This window comes from Zea mays, chromosome 7, assembly GCF_902167145.1.
Source record: "Zea mays cultivar B73 chromosome 7, Zm-B73-REFERENCE-NAM-5.0, whole genome shotgun sequence".
Classification (NCBI taxonomy): domain Eukaryota; kingdom Viridiplantae; phylum Streptophyta; class Magnoliopsida; order Poales; family Poaceae; genus Zea; species Zea mays.
Genome location: NC_050102.1, coordinates 50,392,694 through 50,414,907, shown reverse-complemented (window position 1 = coordinate 50,414,907; position 22,214 = coordinate 50,392,694). Strand labels below are relative to the sequence as shown.

The 22,214-nt window shown below is 48.3% G+C and overlaps 1 protein-coding gene across 1 annotated transcript in view; it reads right to left on the bottom strand.

The window, feature by feature from the left end:
• Positions 1 to 11,599, bottom strand: part of LOC100282345 (uncharacterized) — a 55,303-nt gene extending 43,704 nt beyond the window's left edge. The window contains exon 1 of the mRNA NM_001155257.2: positions 11,276 to 11,599. Within this exon, the coding sequence (NP_001148729.1) occupies positions 11,276 to 11,514 (239 nt within the window). The 5' untranslated portion in view covers positions 11,515 to 11,599. The remainder of the gene's footprint in view (positions 1 to 11,275) is intronic.
• Between the last annotated feature and the right edge of the window lie 10,615 nt (positions 11,600 to 22,214).

Below are 22,214 nucleotides of genomic sequence, written 5' to 3'. Positions count from 1 at the left end.
GGGCGGAGAACGCCGGCTGCGCGCCGAGTCACCATCGGGTGGACGTGCCCGGGGTCGCGGTGGATGGCGACCGGGTGGTATATGGGCGACTCGGAGCGCACCGCCGGGACGTCGAGAGCGTCGGGTATGGTCGGCTCGCGGCGGTGGTAGACGACGGCGGGGTCGGCGAATCGAGCCGCGCTCATCGACGGGCCCGAGTCGGGATGTGCCGAGGGAGTGGCAGGACCACGGCGATGGTAGACGAGGGCGGGGTTGGCGAAGCGAGCCGTGGGCGGGGTCGACAGGGCCGCGCGTGGCGCAGGCGGGGTCGACGAGGCCGCGCGTGGCGCAGGCGTGGTCGACGGGGCCGCGCGTGGCGCAGGCGGGGTCGACGGGGCTGCGCGTGGCGTAGGCGTGGTCGACGGGGCCGCGCGTGGCGTAGGCGTGGTCGACGTGGCCGCGCGTGGCGCAGGTAACGGCGCAAGACAGGGAGCCGAAGGTGGGGTAGGAATCGGATCGGACTCGAGGAGGGAGTCAAGATCAGTGGGTGGGGTGGAGCCAGCAAGGGGAAACACATCTTCGTCGCAGATGACATGACGAGAGATGATGATGCGGTGGGAGGTGAGGTCCAGACACCGGTACCCCTTGTGGTCAGGGGAGTAGCCAAGGAATAGACAGCGAGTGGAGCGAGGAGAAAGCTTATGTGGAGCGGTAGCGGAAGTGTTAGGGTAGCAGGCACAGCCGAACACGCGAAGGTGGTCATAGGAAGGGGTTGTGCCGTATAGGGCGAAGTGAGGGGTAGGGTGGCGTACCGCCTTCGAGGGAAGACGGTTCAGGAGGTGGGTGGCAGTGTGCAGGGCCTCTACCCAGTAGCTGGCAGGGAGAGACGCTTGGAAGAGGAGGCAGCGGAGCATATTAGTGGTGGTGCGGATCATGCGTTCGGCTCGGCCGTTCTGTGCAGAAGTGTAGAGGCACGAGAGACGCAACTGGACGCCATGAGTGAGGAAGAAAGAGCGAGAGGCGTTGTTATCGAACTCGCGGCCATTGTCACACTGCAGAGCACGGACCGGGCGACGAAACTGAGTGGATACCCAGGTGAAGAAGTGTGTGAGGGTGGTGAATGTGTCCGACTTCAACCGAAGCGGGAAGGTCCAGAGAAAATGGGAAAAATCATCCAAAATCACCAAATAATATTTATAGCCAGAAAGACTGAGTACAGGGGAGGTCCAAAGATCACAGTGAACCAGGTCAAAAGCCTGCTCAGCCCGAGAAGAAGTAGTAAATGGGAGACGAGTGTGTCGGCCTAACTGACAAGCATGACAGAGACCCTCAAAATGTCCCCTACTACATGAAAGATCTAGACGACTGGTAATCTTGGTCATGACGTCGGGTCCAGGATGGCCGAGACGTCGATGCCATGTGGTGGAGGAGGTGGTGGAGACCAGGGCAGGAGGTGGAGACACGCCGGCGGTGGAGGGCTGGAGCGTGTAGAGTGGCCCCGAGCTGTCACAGCGGGCGAGAAGGGTCCTGGTGGCCAGATCCTTCACAGAAAAACCAGAGGGGTCAAACTCAATGGAACAAGAGTTGTCAGTGGTGAATCGACGAACAGAAAGAAGGTTATGAGTGATGTGGGGAGCTACGAGAACATCGTTGAGGTAAAACGGCCCCGGGAGAACCGAGGCACCTACTGAGGTGACTGGCAGAGTGGAACCGTTTCCAACGACGATCGAGGATGGGTGAGAGGGGAGGGGGGGATGAGAGCGAGAAGCGTGCCTGCCGTGGGAGTGGTGTGGTACGAGGCACCGGAGTCGATCACCCAGTCGGAGGGGGGTGGGGTCATCGCCATGGTGCTGAATGCAGCAGCGAGGGAGGTGCTGTCCCAACCACCGGCCGGCGGGGACCAAGGCGTCGAGGTGTGGGTCCCCGGGGGCAGGAGCGCGGGCGGAGCCTGGGGCACGACGGGAACACCATAAGGAGGTGCGCCGTAGTGAGGTGTAGTCAGGAGGGCTGGCGCCGGAGGACGGGGGGTACTCGGTGCCTGGCCCGGCCACATGGCGATGGTCCCGGTCCAGGGGTTGTAGAAGGACGGCCACGCGTGGCCGCCACCCCGGCCGGAGGGACCACCACGAGAGGATCCGCCACCCCCACGGCCGCCCTTGCGGGAGCGACGACCTCCGTCGGGCGTGGAAGTCGGACGGGGGACGGGGGCCACCGGGACGGAGGGTGGAGGGCGGGCAGGAGCCCCGGTCGACGGCGGACGGTTGGCCTGGCCCCCCGAAGGCGGCTGACCGCTGGTAGGAGCGCTGTAGAGAGCCGAAGCAGGAGTTAGCGCCTCATGTGCCATGGTGAGCTCCTCGAGGAGAAGCTCGTTCCTCGCGGCGTGGAAGGTGGGGAAGGGCACGCTCCTCTTGATGAGAGCCTTCAGGTAGCCGTAGCGGGGGTTGAGGCCACGCAGGAGGTTCAGCACCAAGGTACGATCGGCGACTGGCTCGCCGAGATCGCGGAGAGAGTCAGCCAGGCCCTTCATCTGGCGGCAGTACTCTCCCACGGAGAGGTCCCCCTGAGAGAACAGGTGAAACTGGGCGTCGAGGTGGAGCGCCCGCGCGTCCCGGTTCCCGAGGCACTGGTCCTCGAGAGCGAGCCACGCCTGACGAGCCGTGTCCGCCTGGTCGCGGATGATGTCCTGTAGCTCAACGGTGATGGTGCCGTGGAGCCACGAGAGGACGACACTGTCCATGAGGCACCAGGAGGGAGTCGGCGGAGCGTCGAGGTCGTCGAGGACGTGATCGGCGAGGACATACCGCCGCAGTGTGAGGAGGACCTGTCCTCGCCAACGGGGGTAGTGGGAGGACGCCGGGTCCAACACCACGGACACGAGGGACCGGATGTTGTGAAGTCCGGCGGCTTGAGCATGGAGAGCAGCAATGTGGTCGACGTCGAGGCCAGTGGCGGGGATGGCCTCTGAAATCGCCGGGGGGTCCTCACGAGTGACCGGCGGGCGGCCGAGGAGGAGGCGCTGCGCGGTGGCCATCTGGGTGGTCAGAGCGGCGCCCAGGGCACGTTCTTGCTCTAGGGCGAGGGACGTGGCGCGCTCACGCTCCCGCGAGGCAGCCACAGCGGCCTGGATCGTAGCGAGGGCGGCGACGAGTGAGGGGTTGGTGGTGGGGAGCGTGGGGGACGCAACGATGTCGTTCTCGGCGGGTGCCGGTATGGTGGGAAACCCCGGCGGAGAGCCGCGGCGCAGGGCCAGAGGAGTGGCATCACGGAGGGGCCCGAGGCCGTCGATGTAGGGAGCACTGCCACCTGTGTGCTCGCTGCGGGGGGCGGTGAGGCTGGGCAGGGAAGGTCCGACGGCCATGGGGGAGGCCTGGCCGGCGTGCAGGGTGGGGGCCGCGCTCAGGGGGGCGGTGGTGAAGGCCAGGCGGGCGGCGGCGGCGGCCAGGCCCGCTCCAGGTGTGGCGGCGGCCCGGCTCGCGCCAGGAACGGCGGCAGCGGCGGCGGGGCCCGCGCCAGGGGCCGTCGCAGCGGCGGCGGCCGCGTAGGAGAAGTGGCCGGCGTCCATGGGGGCAGCAGCGTCGGGGGCGGCGCGGATCCGGCAGCCCTGAAGCGCCCGGCGGTGGGGAAAGGGGAGAAGGTGGGAGGGGGGCCGGCGGCTGGGGGTGGGGGGCCGGCGGCGGGAGGAGGCTGGGGGCGGGCCGGCGACGGCTGCAGGGTGGGGAAACCCCCTGGCGGCTGGCGGCGGGCGGCTATAGATGTTTGGAAAAAAAACCTAGGCGAATGATACCATGTTGGAAACTGAACCCATACCCTAAACAGGGGTTGGGAGTGGTATTAATAGAGTAAGTAACTGGGCCAGGCCCATTACACAGGGGGTATGACGGTCATTACAAGAGGGACACCACAAACCCTAGACAGGTAGTCTAACAGACTCTACGTCTTTTAATGTAATGATGTGTTGCTTGTGTGTATTTATCTGTTTCCTTTTTTCAATCAGAATCTACAATCTCATAATATGCGTATCCAAACACTCAGATTATAACCACCAGCTTCTCTCCACAGCAGCCCAACCAAACACCCAGATTCTAGCCACCAGCTTCTCCCCACAGCCAGCTTTTAAGAAAAGCTCTTCAGAAAAAAACCGAACCAAACAAGCCCATATTGATCTGAGTACTCATGCAACTTTTCATCTTGCTACCAAGGCAAGGAATTGCTCAGTGTAGTTCTCCATCATGTCGGTATAACGGCAAACTCCCTAGTGAATGCTACATGTTTTACAAATGAATCAAAATGGTGCTGAACAACTTTCAGGGCAGCGTACTTAGTAGGATTAGGGTTACGGAGGTAATATGAGTGGTAGGTTTGAGGTCTAGGTCTCTAGGACCAGGACCCCGGGCCCCAGGTTTTAGGGTTGATGGCAGGGGGACGGTACTGTTTCGCGTGATGAACACTGCACACCGATGAACAGTACCGCGGGTGAACAGTACTCTGACGAATAGTATATGAGTTTAGGGGAAGCACGGGCAAGATACTTGCTTGTTTGGTTTATTCCTTAGCCAAAAGAGCTATATATATATATAGATGGCTGAGATAGCAGCCACAAACTCTATCCAAGACTAACAAACTCTATCCGATCTAACAACCCAAGCAAACTAACAAACGACGGTATGGGATGCCGGTCATAACATCTCTCCCGGCCTCCAAAAACAGCTCGAGTTGGGGTAGAGGCTGTAAGCAGAGGGACTCTAACTCTCATCGAGAGGATGACACTACGAGTTGGGGCAATTTTTGTTTATTTCTCACACACTACTCAAATGCCATACCCATCTAAGGTTGGGGACACATATTTATAGCCCTAGAGGCTGCACTACCACACTACACAACACACTACACAACAAGTGTTGTCCTCTAGATGCTAAAAGAGACTAAAAGAGGACAGTCAAAAAGCTCATGTTGTCCTCTAGATGCTAAAAGAGGACAGTCAAAAAGTCTGTTGTCCTCTAGATGCTAAGATGCTAAAAGAGGACAATCAAAAAGCTCATGTTGTCCTCTAGATGCTAAAGGGGATATTGTCCCTTCAGTCCTGCAGCACGCTGTCCTCCACAGATGCTCAAGACTTATTCCATCATTCTCCCCCTAAGTCTTGGGTGTCGTCTTGTGGGAAAGTTGGGTCATCCCGGACCTGGAGCAAAGCTCAAGAAACTTGATCCTCCCAAGGGGCTTGGTGAGCAGGTCTGCAAGCTGATACTTGGTGCTGATGTAGCGCGCCTTGATGCTCCCTTCTGCCAAGCAATCTCGGATGAAGTGGTATCTCACACGGATGTGCTTGCTCCGTTCATGGAACACGAGGTTCTTGGCCAATGCTAGAGCGGACTGGCTGTCCACCCTGAGTTCCACCGCTCCAGTGTCTCTCCCGAGGAGATCACCGAGCAGTCGAGCCAGCCAGAGCGCCTGAGTCGAAGCAGTGGAGGCCACTATGTACTCGGCCTCGCAGCTGGACATGGCCACCACCTGTTGCTTGACCGACTGCCAGCTAATGAGGCACTTGCCGAGGAAGAAGAGGATCCTGCTTGTGCTCTTGCTAGTGTCGATGTCACCGGCGTGGTCGATGTCGCTGTACCCGACAAGGTGTGCCTCCCCAGGGCACCTCGGGTAGTAGAGACCGTGGTCGAGTCCCCGCAACATAGCGGATGATCCTCTTCACAGCCTGCTCATGCCCCGTCGTCGGTCACTGCATAAACCGACTAACGTAGCCGACGGAGTATGCCAAGTCAGGTCGTGTGTGGACGAGGTAGCGAAGGCTCCCCACAAGACGTCGGTACTGTGTAGCGTCCACCTCCTCTGTCGTGCTGTCGCGACTCAGCTTCAGCCTCTCCTCCATCGGAGTGAGAGCTAGGTTGCAGTCGGTGAGCCCAGCCAGCTCAACAATGCGCTTGGCGTAGGCGGTCTAGCGAAGTGTGATCCCGGAGTCTCCCTGGTGCACCTCAATTCCCAGGTAGAAGGAGAGATGCCCCATGTCACTCATTTGGAAGGTGGCCTTCATCTCTTCCTTGAACGCTGCAACCTCTGCATCCTTGGCGCCGGTGATCACCAAGTCGTCGACGTAGACACCCACCAGCAGGGCACTTCCTCCATTGCCCCGCCGATATATGGACGCCTCGTGCGAGCTTGGCGTGAAGCCCATTCCTTTGAGCGTGGAATCCAGCTTGGCATTCAACGCCCTCGGTGCCTGTCGCAGGCCATAGAGAGCCTTGCGCAGGCGCAACACCTTGCCCTCCTTGCCAGGGATCGCAAAACCTAGCGGCTGGTGTACGTAGACCTCCTCCTTTAAGTCGTTGTTAAGAAACGCCGACTTGACGTCCATGTGATGAACGTGCCAGCCCTCCTGGGCTGACAGCGCAAGGAGGAGTCGCACGGATTCCATCCGTGCCACGGGGGCGAAAGCATCGTCGAAGTCGATCCCCTCCTGCTGTAGAAACCACGTGCCACCAAGCGAGGCTTGTGCTTAACGATGGCGTCGGCTGATTCCTAGCTTGTTCTCCCTCATCCGGCCCGGCGCGGGCGGAAGCACTGTCGCATGCAGCGTCGCCACTTCAAGCAGGGTCGTGCCGCCACTTCAAGCAGGGCCACTTCAAGCAGGGCCGCCCTTCGCTACCGAGAACCCGGTCTGTGAGGCTGTGAGGAGTACTACAAGGTATTTCCGCTTGCTTCAGATGACGCCCTATTTCCTGTTGCGATCTATTGTCCCAAGCTGACATTTGGGTGTTGCTAGCTTTCGATGCTAGTTAGATGGTGGTGGTTGCTCTTCATGTAGGCTACCTATATGACGATTTGTCTAGGTGTACTGTTTCCAAGTTTTGCATGTAATTTGGGTGCTAATCTTGTCTCCGCGGTCTTGTAGTAGCTTGAAATCTGCTTAGTAGTTTAGCCTCTTATATCTGATTGATCATATACAAATCTAATGTTCTTTTGATTCTAAACTAACATTTATTCGTAAACACTATTGTTAAATCACATAATATTTGTGTTCGGGGGCAATAAGGCCACATACAGAATCCTCTATTTGTGTTCTGTTTGATTATTAATAATTCGTTTTTAGTGAAAAAATCCATGGTCATTAGGATAATTTCACACCAATTCAGAAAGTGGTATATAGGCCATCTGCTTCGGCAGCACAGTGCCACTATGACTAGGTTGTGAATTGATCATTGATGAATATTCTCATGTGTCACTAATTAATTAATGTCGTATTTTTATTTACAGCACATTGTGATCTAATACAATGGCTAGCGATGGTGATGCTTCACCTCCACGGAAGCGTATGTTGTTGGAGTTGCCTTGTGATGAAGAAGGTGTTAATGTGAGTCAAACTGTTGGTGTGTCTGCATCATCAGCCACACCTGCCGCTGCCAGAGCTTCTGATGAACAAGGTGAAAATCCAGAATGTGGAAGTAATGTTGATGGGGATGATTCTTCAAAGGAAAAACAGTCAAAGAAGTCCACTTCAGATGTTTGGCAGTATTTTGAGAAGTATGAAGTTGTGGTAGAGGAGAATGGCAAATCAGTGAAGCAAATTTGGGCCAAATGCAAGTATCCTGGCTGCAAAAACAAGACTAGCAAAGCTAGGGCGGAAAGCAATAGAGGAACAACTGCATTTTGGTCTCATTTAAAGAATTATCATAAGATTGTGAAGGGGCAACAGGATCTCAAGGCAGAAAAGGATCATGGCACAGGTATATGTGTTGTCCAGCCATATAAATATGATGAGCGAACTAGTTTGAGGAAATTATATACTGTTATTATCATGCATGAGTATCCATTTAATATTGTTGAGCATGAATACTTTGTGGACTTTATTAAATCATTGAAGCCTACATTTCCTATGAAGTCACGTGTCACTATCAGAAAAGAAATAATGGAACTCTACTTGCATGAGAAGGATGTGTTGTATAAGTATTTCAAAACCCTCAATTGTCGCATGAGTGCTACTATGGACATATGGACATCAATTCAGAATAAAGGGTACATGTGTGTCACAGTACATTGGGTAGATGATGATTGGCAAATACAAAAGAGAATTATCAATTTTCTCCATGCTCCAGGTCGCCACAGTGGTGAGAATATGTCCCTTATCCTTAGTTCATGCCTATTGAAATGGTTTATAGAGAAGAAAATGTTTTCTTTAACACTGGACAATGCTTCTGCAAATGAAGTTGTTGTGAAAGAGATTATTCTAGAGCTCAACAAGCATAGCCCTTTAATCTGTGATGGACTGTTTTTTCATATTAGATGTGCTAATCATATTTTGAACTTGGTTGCAAAAGATGGTATGAATGTGATGGCATCATCTATTAAGAACATTAGAGCATTTGTCCTAGCTGTTAAGGGGTCTCCATTGCAATGGGGGGAGTTTCAGAAATGTGCAACTGAATGTGGTGTGTACACAAAGGTTGGGCTCTCTCTTGATGTTGTTACTAGGTGGAATTCAACATATTGCATGTTGAGTGATGCACTACATTATAGGGCTGCTTTTGAAAGGCTTGTGTCATATGAACGTCTCAGGTATGAGAAAATTGCACCTTCCTTTGAAGAATGAGATTTGGCAAAGACTCTTTTACCATGTTTGAGAAAGTTCTTTGACTTGACTGAGTTATTTTCTGGTACACTATATCCGACTGCCAACTTGTTTTTTAAAGGGTTTTGTGAGATTAAGTTTTTACTTGTTGATTGGTGTGACAGCATCCATCCCACTATTAATAACATGGTAAACACTATGATGGTCAAGTTTGACAAGTACTGGAATAAGTCAAATATTGCTCTTGCTGTGGCTAGTGTCCTTGATCCTAGATACAAGAGAAAAATTGTTGAATTTTACTTGAAGAAGGTGTACCCATATACATATCAAACTGAACTGGATAAATTTAATGGTGTCATGAAAAAGATGTATCAATACTATGTCTCTACTACACCCTCAGCATCATCTGTTGCACCTTCCTCAACTTCAGCAGTTGACATGATTAAGTCAAGTATCAAAGAAGAGCTTGATAGCTACATATTTGATGGACAAGGTCATGATGATTCTATTGACACAAGTGACTTAGAAAATATTTGGCAGATCCAATACTAAAGGTTGGTAAAAGTAATCAACACACTTTTGACATATTAGCATGGTGGAAAGCACACAAAGAAGAATATCCTCTCTTGGGCTAGCTTGCTCGTGATGTCTTAGCTATGCAAGTGTCAACGGAATCTGCTTTTAGTGCTGGTGGCCGTGTACTTGATCCATTTCGTACTCGCCTTGACCCTACCATGGTAGAAGCACTGGTCTGCACCAAAGATTGGATAGCAGAAGCAAGAAAACGTTATATAGCAGTACCTTATATTTATTTACAATTTAATTAGTCATTAGTTCAATACCCTTTTACTAATGCACTAATGGATCTTTATATTCCCAGGTTCCAAGGCTAAGAGTGTTGCTATTCCTAATATGGTTTATGAAATGGATGAAGTTGAGGCTCTTGCAAGAAATCTTTTATTTGAGGTTAATTTACCTTCATTTTCTATTCTATTTTGGTGCATAAAACATTAGCTATGATTTAATTGTATATTTCTTTAACAAAATGCAGGATGAAGACCTAGATGATGATCATGATGATGGACCTGAGGCATCGTTGTAAGCTTGTTGATGAAGATCTAGATGATGATAATGTACCATGAATACTATGAATTTTTCTTATTGTACTTGCTCAGTAATGTTTTGTGACCTTGCAAACTTGGGACTTGTGGACTTGTGGCTTGTTATATTGTGTACTTGTGTTCTTTGTGATCAACTTATCATATTGTGAACTTGTGATCTATGTGATCAATTTGTAATGTTGTGCACTTGTGATCTTTGTGATCAACCTGTTATATTGTGAACTTGTGGTCTTTGTGATCAACTTGTTATATTGTGAATTGTGAACTTGTGGTCTTTGTGATATTTGTAAACTTTGTTGTATTGTGAACTTGTTATATTGACATATTTTCATATTGATATGGTTACCGATTGTATTTAAGGTTCCGACCGGTACCGATGTATTTTTCGTACCGAACTTTCGATTTCGATGTTTCCGAAATACCGATATCGTTTCCGTTTCCGAAGTTACCATTTCCGATTTTGTTTCCGATAAAAAATATGAAAACGGTAACGGTTTTAGTGTTTTCCGATCGTTTCCGACCGTTTTCATCACTAGCCGCACCCCTAACCTACCCCACAGACCACCCGTTGTGGGTTGCCATCGCTAGGGCCCAAAGCCCCTGCTTCACCTCTCAAAGCAACAACCCACCAAACCATCACTTCTACGGATCTAACCCCTAATGATGGCATATTATTTCATGGAAATAATGCAAAAGTTCAATAGACAGAAATACACAAGAACTACAAGGTCATCTACATTAACATTTTTTGTGTTCTGATTTGTAGTGTCACTCCTCTTCCATACTAGTTAACAACTCAATCGATTAAGTAAAAAATAGTTTTTCTTATGTCTCTGTGCTTCTAGGATAAGGAGTGGAGCTCATGTAAAATGATAAACTATTATTATAAACCAACTCGATTTTGCAGTGACCTAAAGACAATAATTCCACTGTTGTAGGGCTAGTTTGGCAACTCCATTTTCCAAAGGGATTCTCATTTTCCCAAAGGAAATTAGTTCATTTTCCCTTGTGAAAATGAGAATTCCTAAGGGAAATGGAGTTGCCAAACTAGCTCGTAGTGTAGCAATATATGGCTACTACAACTAATCTACATGGAACAGGAAAAAAGATTCTAAGAACAGGCTTCTTTATCACAAACAAAAGCATTTATGCAAGCAACAGGGGCACGTCCATTCCATGCCTTCCCTGAATTAATCTTCCCCGATTGCAGTAGATTTTTGTCTTTCACAAGTGTTTCTAGTCTCACAAGATCCCAAAAGCTTTCCCAATCATATCCACATTATCCCCATCTGAAAAAGAGAAAAAGGCCACAAGTCTGACGATAAATGTGTCCAACACCACTTCTGCACACGAACAAACAATCTAAAGTTGAATCCCCAAATCAGATGACAAAGTAGAACCGATAACTCAATGCCATGGAACCATGCGTCGTGTCCAGGATTAAGCGCGCTATGTACAGAATTCATCCGTCACTGGCTACACATTACTTAATCACAAATTCCCAACGCAAAGAAATGCTAATAAATACAACGCAACCGCATGTATTATCCTGAACATCCTGACGAGAAGATAGCCAACAGTACGTACTGTAATCGAAGCTGACCTGCGGGAGTGGATGATGTCCTTGACGATATTCACGATGGGCTCGACGTCGCGGAGGATCTCCGTCTCGGCCTCGTCCCACGGTCCTGCGGCGGAGGAATCGTTGGCGATGGGGGTACTGCAGAGTTGGCGGCTGCTGCTGTATGTGAGAGGCGAGACGGCAGCGGCGAAGCGGGCAGGAGGGAGGCTCCCGCGGAGGAGTTGCGTGGCGGCCCAGGCGAGGGCGGCAGAAAAGGCCATGGTTGCTTTGGTGTGGCGGCGGCCGGCCGGAATGAAACGACGGGACAAACCTACTTGAACCGCCGTAATTGCTTCTTATTAATATGTCAGCCTTATTTTATTTATTTATAATTATAGGTGAATAGTGCGTTATAACGAAAACATATAATCTCTACTACTTATTAAAGCTGCAATAGTAGCCTGTCTCCCCTGTTCTGCCTCTCTCGGTTCTGCCTCTACTGTCTCCGACAGGTGGGTCCTCGTGCGTCAAGTGCGTTGAGTGTCTCTTCCCCACGTCCTACTCACACGACCGCTCAAGACTAAGAGAACCGCCTCCCAACTTCTACTGTCGCTACCTCCCCTTTCTGCTGCCTTCGCTCCCCTCTTCTCCTCCGTCTAGGGTTTGCCGCCGCCGCCTGATCCGAGGCAGATGTCGCCCGCAATGGCCATGGCGCTGGCGTCCTAAGCCCCATCTAACTCAGGTACATGCCCTCTTCGTCTCCCTCCTCTCCTTCCTGCCAGACCACCCGCTCTCAGTGACCACCTCATCACCGTCGTTTTTGCCTTTGCCTCTGCCCTGACCACGCCCATCTATAGGGACCACGAGGCTCTGCACCTCGCCGCCCTTGTTGACGCGGTCCGCGTCACCGCCAACCGCCCCAACCCCACGTCCGACTACGCCGCACGCGCTCGCCTATGACGCTCTGCACGCCCTCGACGCCGTGCTACCGGGTCTCCTTGCCGAGGTCCTCGGCACCTCTACGCGGTCGTCGTCCAGGCAGTCCTATCTCCTCCTGCTCGCCTCCGCCGCACGCCACGTCGTGCGCCTCGGGAGGCTCGCCTCCAGCGCTTCCATCCTGGCGGTAGCAGGCCCGCCCAACCCCTTCATCATACTTGCTCACCTGCTCTTGCCTCTCGTCGCGTCTAGCGCGTCCATGGCGCCACCATCGAAGGTGAATGTCAGGGACATAAGGAAGGTGCTCGCTCTGCTTATGGACGGACCGTCCATAGGGGCTCACGTCCGCAGCGGCCATGGAGATGATGGCCGTTCTTGCCAAGGTCGCGTCGATTATGCTCCAGTGGGCGCCGACGGTTGCAGCGCACATTGAAGTGCAGTTCGTGGGGAGGGTACATTCGTCCAACACCATGTTGCTACACTCGCTACTTGCTCCCTTCCTCCAGATCCCAGATGCCTTTGGAGCTGAGGATGAGCGCATAATGGCGCACCGTCTAGCATTGGCTGCCCGTGAGGTGCACCGTCCACTCGAAGTGTGATTGTTGGTTTTGCATTGGCTACTCGGCTCTGGCAGGTTCAGAAATCTAGTGCCTGGTCTCACCCATTGGTTTTACCCTGTCGTGTTTGTTCGTGTCGCTCTGTGATGGCGTTGCCCACAGGATACCATATCACCATATCAATCGAGGTCCTTCAACGTGGTGTGCTCTGTGGAGTGTTGTATCCTATGGACTGCTTATGGTAGCCTTATGCCTTTTTAGGCTAATCTTCTGGTGTGAATATTTGCGTTTACAGAGACAAGTATGAGTGTTTTGTGATCTTTTGTTTTGAACTAGGCTAGCCTTATGCTTTTTCAGACTAATCTTTTGTTTCAGGCTCCACCATTTTAGGTGTAACATGTCAAGTATTTGAGGCATATGACTACATGAAAATATTTTAAGTAGCTATATAGTTGGATTCCTAAAGTGCCATGGTATTGCCATTCAACTTCTATCTCTGATCAATTTATTTGTCTCACGAGTCAAATAGTTCTAATTCTGGATATACAAAACCTTTGGAAGCTACTCATTCTATAATACCTATTTTTCCCAATGAAAATGTCTTGAGATACTCAATTAGTCATTTTTGTTTCATTGTATTTGTCTTTGAGCTATATGCCATTTTCACTTTAGATTGAAATACCACGAACCTTTGTCTATGCTGAGAGCAAAATATTGTTGTTTCCAAGTGGGCTACTTGCCAGTTTAGCGTCTGGCTCAATCCAACAGGTTATTGTTGGTTTGTGGTGTGTGACTTACAACGTTGAATGTTCACATTAAATGATTCAACATTCCATTTAGGGGAATACAAATTTACTTCGCCACAAATCAAATTTACTTTTCTAATGGATTTTACTGTTGCTAATTACGCAGGGAATGGAGTGTAAGCATAACACTCATGGTCCAACTTTTATGGTAAACATGGTTGGCACATAATGGATGCTTCAGAGATCATGCGCATGTTGATGTTTACTTAAGAAGGTCATTGATGTGAACTCCGATTCATGTACCAATGAACGCATTCTTGAATATTCAAATCAATAAAGACTATCTCCTTGTTGGCATACCAACCAATAAAGTTGGAGCAGAACTCCAGGCCTCTGGTATGCACTTTGCACTTGTATTTTATAAGTGAGAGGACATGTTTGATGTACCACTTTGATTTTTGGGGGTATATACCTTGGTCGGTACATTTAAAAATTAATGAAAGCTTGTATGCACAATTGTACAGTTTTGTGGAACACATCTTGAATGTTTGGTATGGGACTAACAGGACCTATTGCGAAAAAGGTATGTCTATGTTGTCTTGGTACATATCTGGTCTAAACTCATGGTGTGACTTGATATGTTTAATTATTGTAGATAGATAGGGCACCAACACATGAAAATAGTCTCAGGTCTGGAAAGACTCATAGCATCTCCATTACAGACCTGCCGTTGCAGCTCATTGCACACTATAAACGACATGTGATATCAGAACCGTTTATATGCCTTAGGACAAACTTTTCAATATTTTTCAGAAATTGCAGTTATTGAATATTAGAAATCCTAACTTTTTTCGCAATGTATTTATGTATATCTTTATTTCTACTTGATAGTCGCCTAGAGGGGGGGTGAATAGGGCGAAACTGAAATTTACAAATATAAACACAACTACAAGCCGGGGTTAGCGTTAGTAATAAGAAACGAGTCCGCAAGAGAGGGCGCAAAACAAATCCCAAGCGAATAAGTAAGTGAGACACGGAGATTTGTTTTACCGAGGTTCGGTTCTTGCAAACCTACTCCCCGTTGAGGAGGCCACAAAGGCCGGGTTTCTTTCAACCCTTCCCTCTCTCTCAAACGATCCACGGATCGAGTGAGCTTTCTCTTCTCAATCACTTGGAACACAAAGTTCCCGCAAGGACTACCACACGATTGGGGTCTCTTGCCTCAATTACAAGTGAGTTTGATTGCAAAGAAAGGATCAAGAAAGAAGAAAGCAATCCAAGCGCAAGAGCTCGAAAGAACACAAGCAAATCACTCTCTCTAATCACTATGGCGTTGTGTGGAGTTTGGAGAGGATTTAATCTCTTTGGTGTGTCTTGAATTGAATGCTAGAGCTCTTGTAGTAGTTGGGAAGTGGAAAACTTGGATGCAATGAATGGTGGGGTGGTTAGGGTATTTATAGCCCCAACCACCAAAAGTGGCCGTTGGAAGGCTGTCTGCTCGATGGCGCACCGGACAGTCCGGTGCACACCGGACAGTCCGGTGCCCCCTGCCACGTCATCACTGCCGTTGGATTCTGACCGTTGGAACTTCTGACTTGTGGGCCCTCCAGGGTGTCCGGTGCACACCAGACATCTACTGTTCCTTGTCCGGTGTGCCAGTATGGGCACGCCTGCCATCTGTGCGCGCTGCGCGCGCATTTATTGCACCGCAGAGAGCCGTTGGCGCGGAGATAGCTGTTGCACTGGAGTCGCACCGGACAGTCCGGTGCACACCGGACAGTCCGGTGAATTTTAGCGGACTAGCTGTTGGAGTTTCCCGAAGCTGGCGAGTTCCTGAGGCCGACCTCCCTTGGCGCACCGGACACTGTCCGGTGTACACCGGACAGTCCGGTGAATTATAGTCGAGTCGCCCCTGGAAATTCCCGAAGGTGGCGAGTTTGAGTTTGAGTCTGAGTCCCCCTGGTGCACCGGACATGTCCGGTGGCACACCGGACAGTCCGGTGCGTCAGACCAGGGGTGCCTTCGGTTGCCCCTTTGCTCCTTTGTTGAATCCAAAACTTGGTCTTTTTATTGGCTGAGTGTGAACCTTTTACACCTGTGTAATCTATACACTTGGGCAAACTAGTTAGTCCAAAGATTTGTGTTGGGCAATTCAACCACCAAAATTATATAGGAACTAGGTGTAAGCCTAATTCCCTTTCAATCTCCCCCTTTTTGGTGATTGATGCCAACACAAACCAAAGCAAATATAGAAGTGCATAATTGAACTAGTTTGCATAATATAAGTGCAAAGGTTGCTTGGAATTAAGCCAATATAAATATTTGCAAGATATGCATGGATTGTTTCTTCATTTTTATTTACCATTTTGGACCACATTTGCACCACATGTTTTGTTCTTGCAAATTCTTTTGTAAATCCATTTCAAAGGTCTTTTGCAAATAGTCAAAGGTAAATGAATAAGAGTTTGCAAAGCATTTTCAAGATTTGAAATTTCCTTTCCTTTCCTTGTTTCAAATGCTTTTCCTTTGACTTAACAAAACTCCCCCTAAATGAGATCCACCTCTTAGTGTTCAAGAGGGTTTTGATATATCTTTTTTTTTGAAATACTACTTTCTCCCCCTTCTTGAACATAAAAGGATACCAATTGAAAATACTCTTTGAAAAACTAAGTTTTTTTTTTGAAATTGGTGGTGGTGGTGCGGTCCTTTTGCTTTGGGCTCATATTTTCTCCCCCTTTGGCATGAATCGCCAAAAACGGAATCATTAGAGCCCATCGAAGTACTATCTTCCCCTTTGGTCATAAGTAAATGAGGTAAGATTATACCAAAGACGAAGTCCGGTCCTTTTGCTTTGGGCTTTTACTCTCTCCCCCAAAGACAAGGTCCTTTTCTTGGAGCGATGGCGAAGGATGAGTTACGGAGTGGAAGCCTTTGTCTTCGCCGAAGACTCCAATTCCCTTTCAATATACCTATGACTTGGTTTGAAATAGACTTGAAAACACATTAGTCATAACATATAAAAGAGATATGATCAAAGGTATTCAAATGAGCTATGTGTGCAAGCTAGCAAAAGAAATTTCTAGAATCAAGAATATTGAGCTCATGCCTAAGTCTGGTAAAAGATTGTTCATCAAGAGGCTTGGTAAAGATATCGGCTAATTGATCTTTAGTGTTAATGTAAGAAATCTCGATATCTCCCTTTTGTTGGTGATCCCTAAGAAAATGATACCGAATGGCTATGTGCTTAGTGCGGCTATGCTCGACGGGATTGTCGGCCATTTTGATTGCACTCTCATTATCACATAGCAAAGGGACTTTGGTTAATTTGTAACCGTAGTCCCGCAGGGTTTGCCTCATCCAAAGCAATTGTGCGCAACAATGTCCTGCGGCAATGTACTCGGCTTCGGCGGTGGAAAGAGCGACTGAATTTTGCTTCTTTGAAGCCCAAGACAACAAGGATCTTCCCAAGAACTGGCAAGTCCCCGATGTGCTCTTCCTATTAATCTTACACCCCGCCCAATCGGCATCCGAATAACCAATCAAATCAAAAGTGGATCCCCGAGGGTACCAAAGCCCAAACTTAGGAGTATAAGCCAAATATCTCAAGATTCGTTTTACGGCCGTAAGGTGGGATTCCTTAGGGTCGGATTGGAATCTTGCACACATGCAAACGGAAAGCATAATGTCCGGTCGAGATGCACATAAATAAAGCAATGAACCAATCATCGACCGGTATACCTTTTGATCCACAGACTTACCTCCCGTGTCGAGATCGAGATGCCCATTGGTTCCCATGGGTGTCTTGATGGGCTTGGCATCCTTCATCCCAAACTTGTTTAGAATGTCTTGAGTGTACTTCGTTTGGCTAATGAAGGTGCCCTCTTGGAGTTGCTTTACTTGGAATCCTAAGAAATACTTCAACTCCCCCATCATAGACATCTCGAATTTCTGTGTCATGATCCTACTAAATTCCTCACAAGTAGATTCATTAGTAGACCCAAATATGATATCATCAACATAAATTTGGCATACAAACAAATCATTGTCAAGAGTTTTAGTGAAGAGTGTAGGATCGGCCTTGCCGACTTTGAAGCCATTAGCAATAAGGAAATCTCTAAGGCATTCATACCATGCTCTTGGGGCTTGCTTGAGCCCATAAAGCGCCTTAGAGAGCTTATAGACATGTTTAGGATACTCACTGTCTTCAAAGCCGGGAGGTTGCTCAACATAGACCTCTTCCTTGATTGGTCCGTTGAGGAAGGCACTTTTCACGTCCATTTGATAAAGCTTAAAGCCATGGTAAGTAGCATAGGCTAATAATATGCGAATTGACTCAAGCCTAGCTACGGGTGCATAGGTTTCACCGAAATCCAAACCTTCGACTTGGGAGTATCCCTTGGCCACAAGTCGTGCTTTGTTCCTTGTCACCACACCATGCTCATCTTGCTTGTTGCGGAAGACCCATTTGGTTCCTACAACATTTTGGTTAGGACGTGGAACCAAATGCCATACCTCATTTCTAGTGAAGTTGTTGAGCTCCTCTTGCATCGCCACCACCCAATCCGAATCTTGGAGAGCTTCCTCTACCCTGTGTGGCTCAATAGAGGAAACAAAAGAGTAATGTTCACAAAAATGAGCAACCCGAGATCTAGTAGTTACCCCCTTATGAATGTCGCCGAGAATGGTATCGACGGGGTGATCTCGTTGGATTGCTTGGTGGACTCTTGGGTGTGGCGGCCTTGGTTCTTCCTCATCCTCCTTTTCTTGATTATTTGCATTTCCCTCTTGATCATTGCCATCATCTTGAGGTGGCTCATCTTCTTGATTTTGCCCTTCATCAACTTGAGTCTCATCCTCATTTTGAGTTGGTGGGGATGCTTGCGTGGTGGAGGATGGTTGATCTTGTGCACTTGGAGGCTCTTCGGATTCCTTAGGACACACATCCCCAATGGACATGTTCCTTAGCGCTATGCATGGAGCCTCTTCATTACCTATCTCATCAAGATCAACTTGCTCTACTTGAGAGCCGTTAGTTTCATCAAACACAACGTCACATGAGACTTCAACTAGTCCAGTGGACTTGTTAAAGACCCTATATGCCCTTGTGTTTGAGTCATAACCAAGCAAAAAGCCTTCTACAGTTTTAGGAGCAAATTTAGATTTTCTACTTCTTTTAACAAGAATAAAGCATTTGCTACCAAAAACTCTAAAGTATGAAATGTTGGGCTTTTTACCGGTTAGGAGTTCATATGATGTCTTCTTGAGGATTCGGTGAAGATATAACCGGTTGATGGCGTAGCAGGCGGTGTTGACCGCTTCGGACCAAAACCGGTCCGGTGTCTTGTACTCATCAAGCATGGTTCTTGCCATGTCCAATAGAGTTCGATTCTTCCTCTCCACTACACCATTTTGTTGTGGCGTGTAGGGAGAGGAGAACTCATGCTTGATGCCCTCCTCCTCAAGGAAGCCTTCGATTTGAGAGTTCTTGAACTCCGTCCCGTTGTCGCTTCTTATTTTCTCGATCCTTAAGCCAAACTCATTTTGAGCCCGTCTCAAGAATCCTTTTAAGGTCTCTTGGGTTTGAGATTTTTCCTGTAAAAAGAATACCCAAGTGAAGCGAGAATAATCATCCACTATTACAAGACAATACTTACTCCCGCCGATGCTTATGTAAGCAATCGGGCCGAATAGATCCATGTGGAGTAGCTCAAGCGGCCTGTCGATCGTCATGATGTTCTTGTGTGGATGATGGGCTCCAACTTGCTTCCCCGCCTGGCATGCGCTACAAATCCTGTCTTTCTCAAAATAAACATTTGTTAATCCTAAAATGTGCTCTCCCTTTAGAAGCTTGTGAAGATTCTTCATCCCAACATGGGCTAGTCGGCGGTGCCAGAGCCAACCCATGTTGGTCTTAGCAATTAAGCATGTGTCGAGTTCAGCTCTATCAAAATCTACTAAGTATAGCTGACCCTCTAACACACCCTTAAATGCTATTGAATCATCACTTCTTCTAAAGACAGTGACACCTACATCAGTAAAGAGACAGTTGTAGCCCATTTGACATAATTGGGAAACAGAAAGCAAGTTGTAGTCTAAAGAATCAACAAGAAAAACATTGGAAATAGAATGGTCAGGAGATATAGCAATTTTACCAAGTCCTTTGACCAAACCTTGATTTCCATCCCCGAATGTGATAGCTCGTTGGGGATCTTGGTTTTTCTCATATGAGGAGAACATCCTTTTCTCCCCGGTCATGTGGTTTGTGCATCCGCTGTCGAGTATCCAACTTGAGCCCCCGGATGCATAAACCTACAAAACAAATTTAGTTCTTGACTTTAGGTACACAAACTGTTTTGGGTCCTTTGGCATTAGAAACAAGAACTTTGGGTACCCAAACACAAGTCCTGGAACCCTTGTGTTTGCCCCCAACAAACTTGGCAACTACCTTGCCGGATTTGTTAGTAAGCACATAGGATGCATCAAAAGTCTTAAATGAAATGCTATGTTCATTTGATGCATTAGGAATTTTCTTCTTAGCACGGATTGGTTGCATAGAACTAGATGTCTCACCCTTATACATAAAAGCATGATTAGGGCCAGAGTGAGACTTCCTAGAATGAATTTTCCTAATTTTATCCTCGGGATAACCGGCAGGGTATAAAATGTAACCCTCGTTATCCTGAGGCATGGGAGCCTTGCCCTTAACAAAATTTGACAATCTTTTAGGAGGGGCACTAATTTTGACATTGTCTCCCCTTTGGAAGCCAATGCCATCCTTAATGCCAGGGCGTCTCCCATTATAAAGCATGCTACGAGCAAATTTAAATTTCTCATTTTCTAAGTTGTGCTCGGCAATTTTAGCATCAAGTTTAGCTATATGATCATTTTGTTTCTTAATTAAGATCATGTGATCATGAATAGCATCAACATCAATATCTCTACATCTAGCACAAATAGTGACATGCTCAATGGTAGATGTAGAGGGTTTGCAAGAATTAAGTTCAACAATCTTAGCATGTAGAATATCATTCTTATCTCTAAGATCGGAAATAGTAGTATTGCAAACATCAAAATCTTTAGCCTTATCAAGCAATTTTTCATTTTCATTTCTAAGGCTAGCAAGAGAAATGTTCAATTCTTCAATCCTAGCAAGCAAATCATCATTATTATCTCTAGGATTGGGAATTGAAATATTACAAACATGAGAATCAACCTTAGCATTTAAACTTGCATTTTCATTTCTAAGGTTGTCAATCATCTCACGGCAAGTGCTTAGCTCACTAGATAGTTTTTGACATTTTTCTACTTCTAGAGCATAAGCATTTTTAACCTTAACATGTTTCTTGTTTTCTTTAATTAGACAATCCTCTTGGGAGTCCAAAAGGTCATCCTTTTCATGAATAGCACTAATCAATTCATTTAATTTTTCTTTTTGCTCCATGTTAAGATTGGCAAAAAGGACACGCAAGTTATCCTCCTCATCACTAACATTATCATCACTAGAAGATTCATATTTAGTGGAGGAGTTAGATTTAACCTTCTTCCGTTTGCCGTCCTTTGCCATGAGGCACTTGTGGCCGACGTTGGGGAAGAGGAGTCCCTTGGTGACGGCGATGTTGGCGGCGTCCTCGTCGTCGGAGGAGTCGCTAGAGCTTTCGTCGGAGTCCCACTCCCGACAAACATGGGCATCGCCGCCCTTCTTCTTGTAGTACCTCTTCTTCTCCTTTCTTCTCCCCTTCTTGTCGTCGCCCCTGTCACTATCACTTGATAATGGACATTTAGCAATAAAGTGACCGGGCTTACCACACTTGTAGCAAACCTTCTTGGAGCGGGACTTGTAGTCTTTCCCCCTCCTTTGTTTGAGGATTTGGCGGAAACTCTTGATGACGAGCGCCATCTCCTCATTGTCAAGCTTGGAGGCATCGATTGGTTGTCTACTTGGTGTAGACTCCTCCTTCTTTTCCTCCGTTGCCTTGAATGCAACGGGTTGAGCTTCGGATGTGGTGGCATCATCAAGCTCGTTGATCTTCCTCGAGCCTTCGATCATGCACTCAAAACTTACAAAATTCCCGATAACTTCCTCGGGGGTCATTTTAGTATATCTAGGATTACCACGGATTAATTGAACTTGAGTAGGGTTAAGGAAAATAAGAGATCTTAGAATAACCTTAACCATCTCGTGGTCATCCCACTTTACGCTCCCGAGGTTGCGCACTTGATTCACCAAGGTCTTGAGCCGGTTATACATATGTTGTGGCTCCTCCCCTTTGCGAGGCCGGAACCGACCGAGCTCCCCCTCGATCGTTTCCCGCTTGGTGATCTTGGTGAGCTCGTCTCCCTCGTGCGCGGTTTTGAGCACATCCCAAATCTCCTTGGCGCTCTTCAACCCTTGTACTTTGTTATACTCCTCTCTACTTAGAGAGGCGAGGAGTATTGTTGTTGCTTGAGAGTTGAAGTGCTCGATTTGGGCCACCTCATCCTCATCATAGTTCTCATCCCCTACCGATGGTACCTGTGCACCAAACTCAACAACATCCCATATACCTTTGTGGAGCGAGGTTAGATGAAATCGCATTAAATCGCTCCACCTAGCGTAATCTTCACCATCAAAAGTTGGTGGTTTGCCTAATGGGACGGAAAGTAAAGGTGTATGTTTGGAAATGCGAGGGTAGTGTAGGGGGATCTTACTATACTTCTTGCGCTCTTGGCGCTTAGAAGTGACGGAGGGCGCATCGGAGTCGG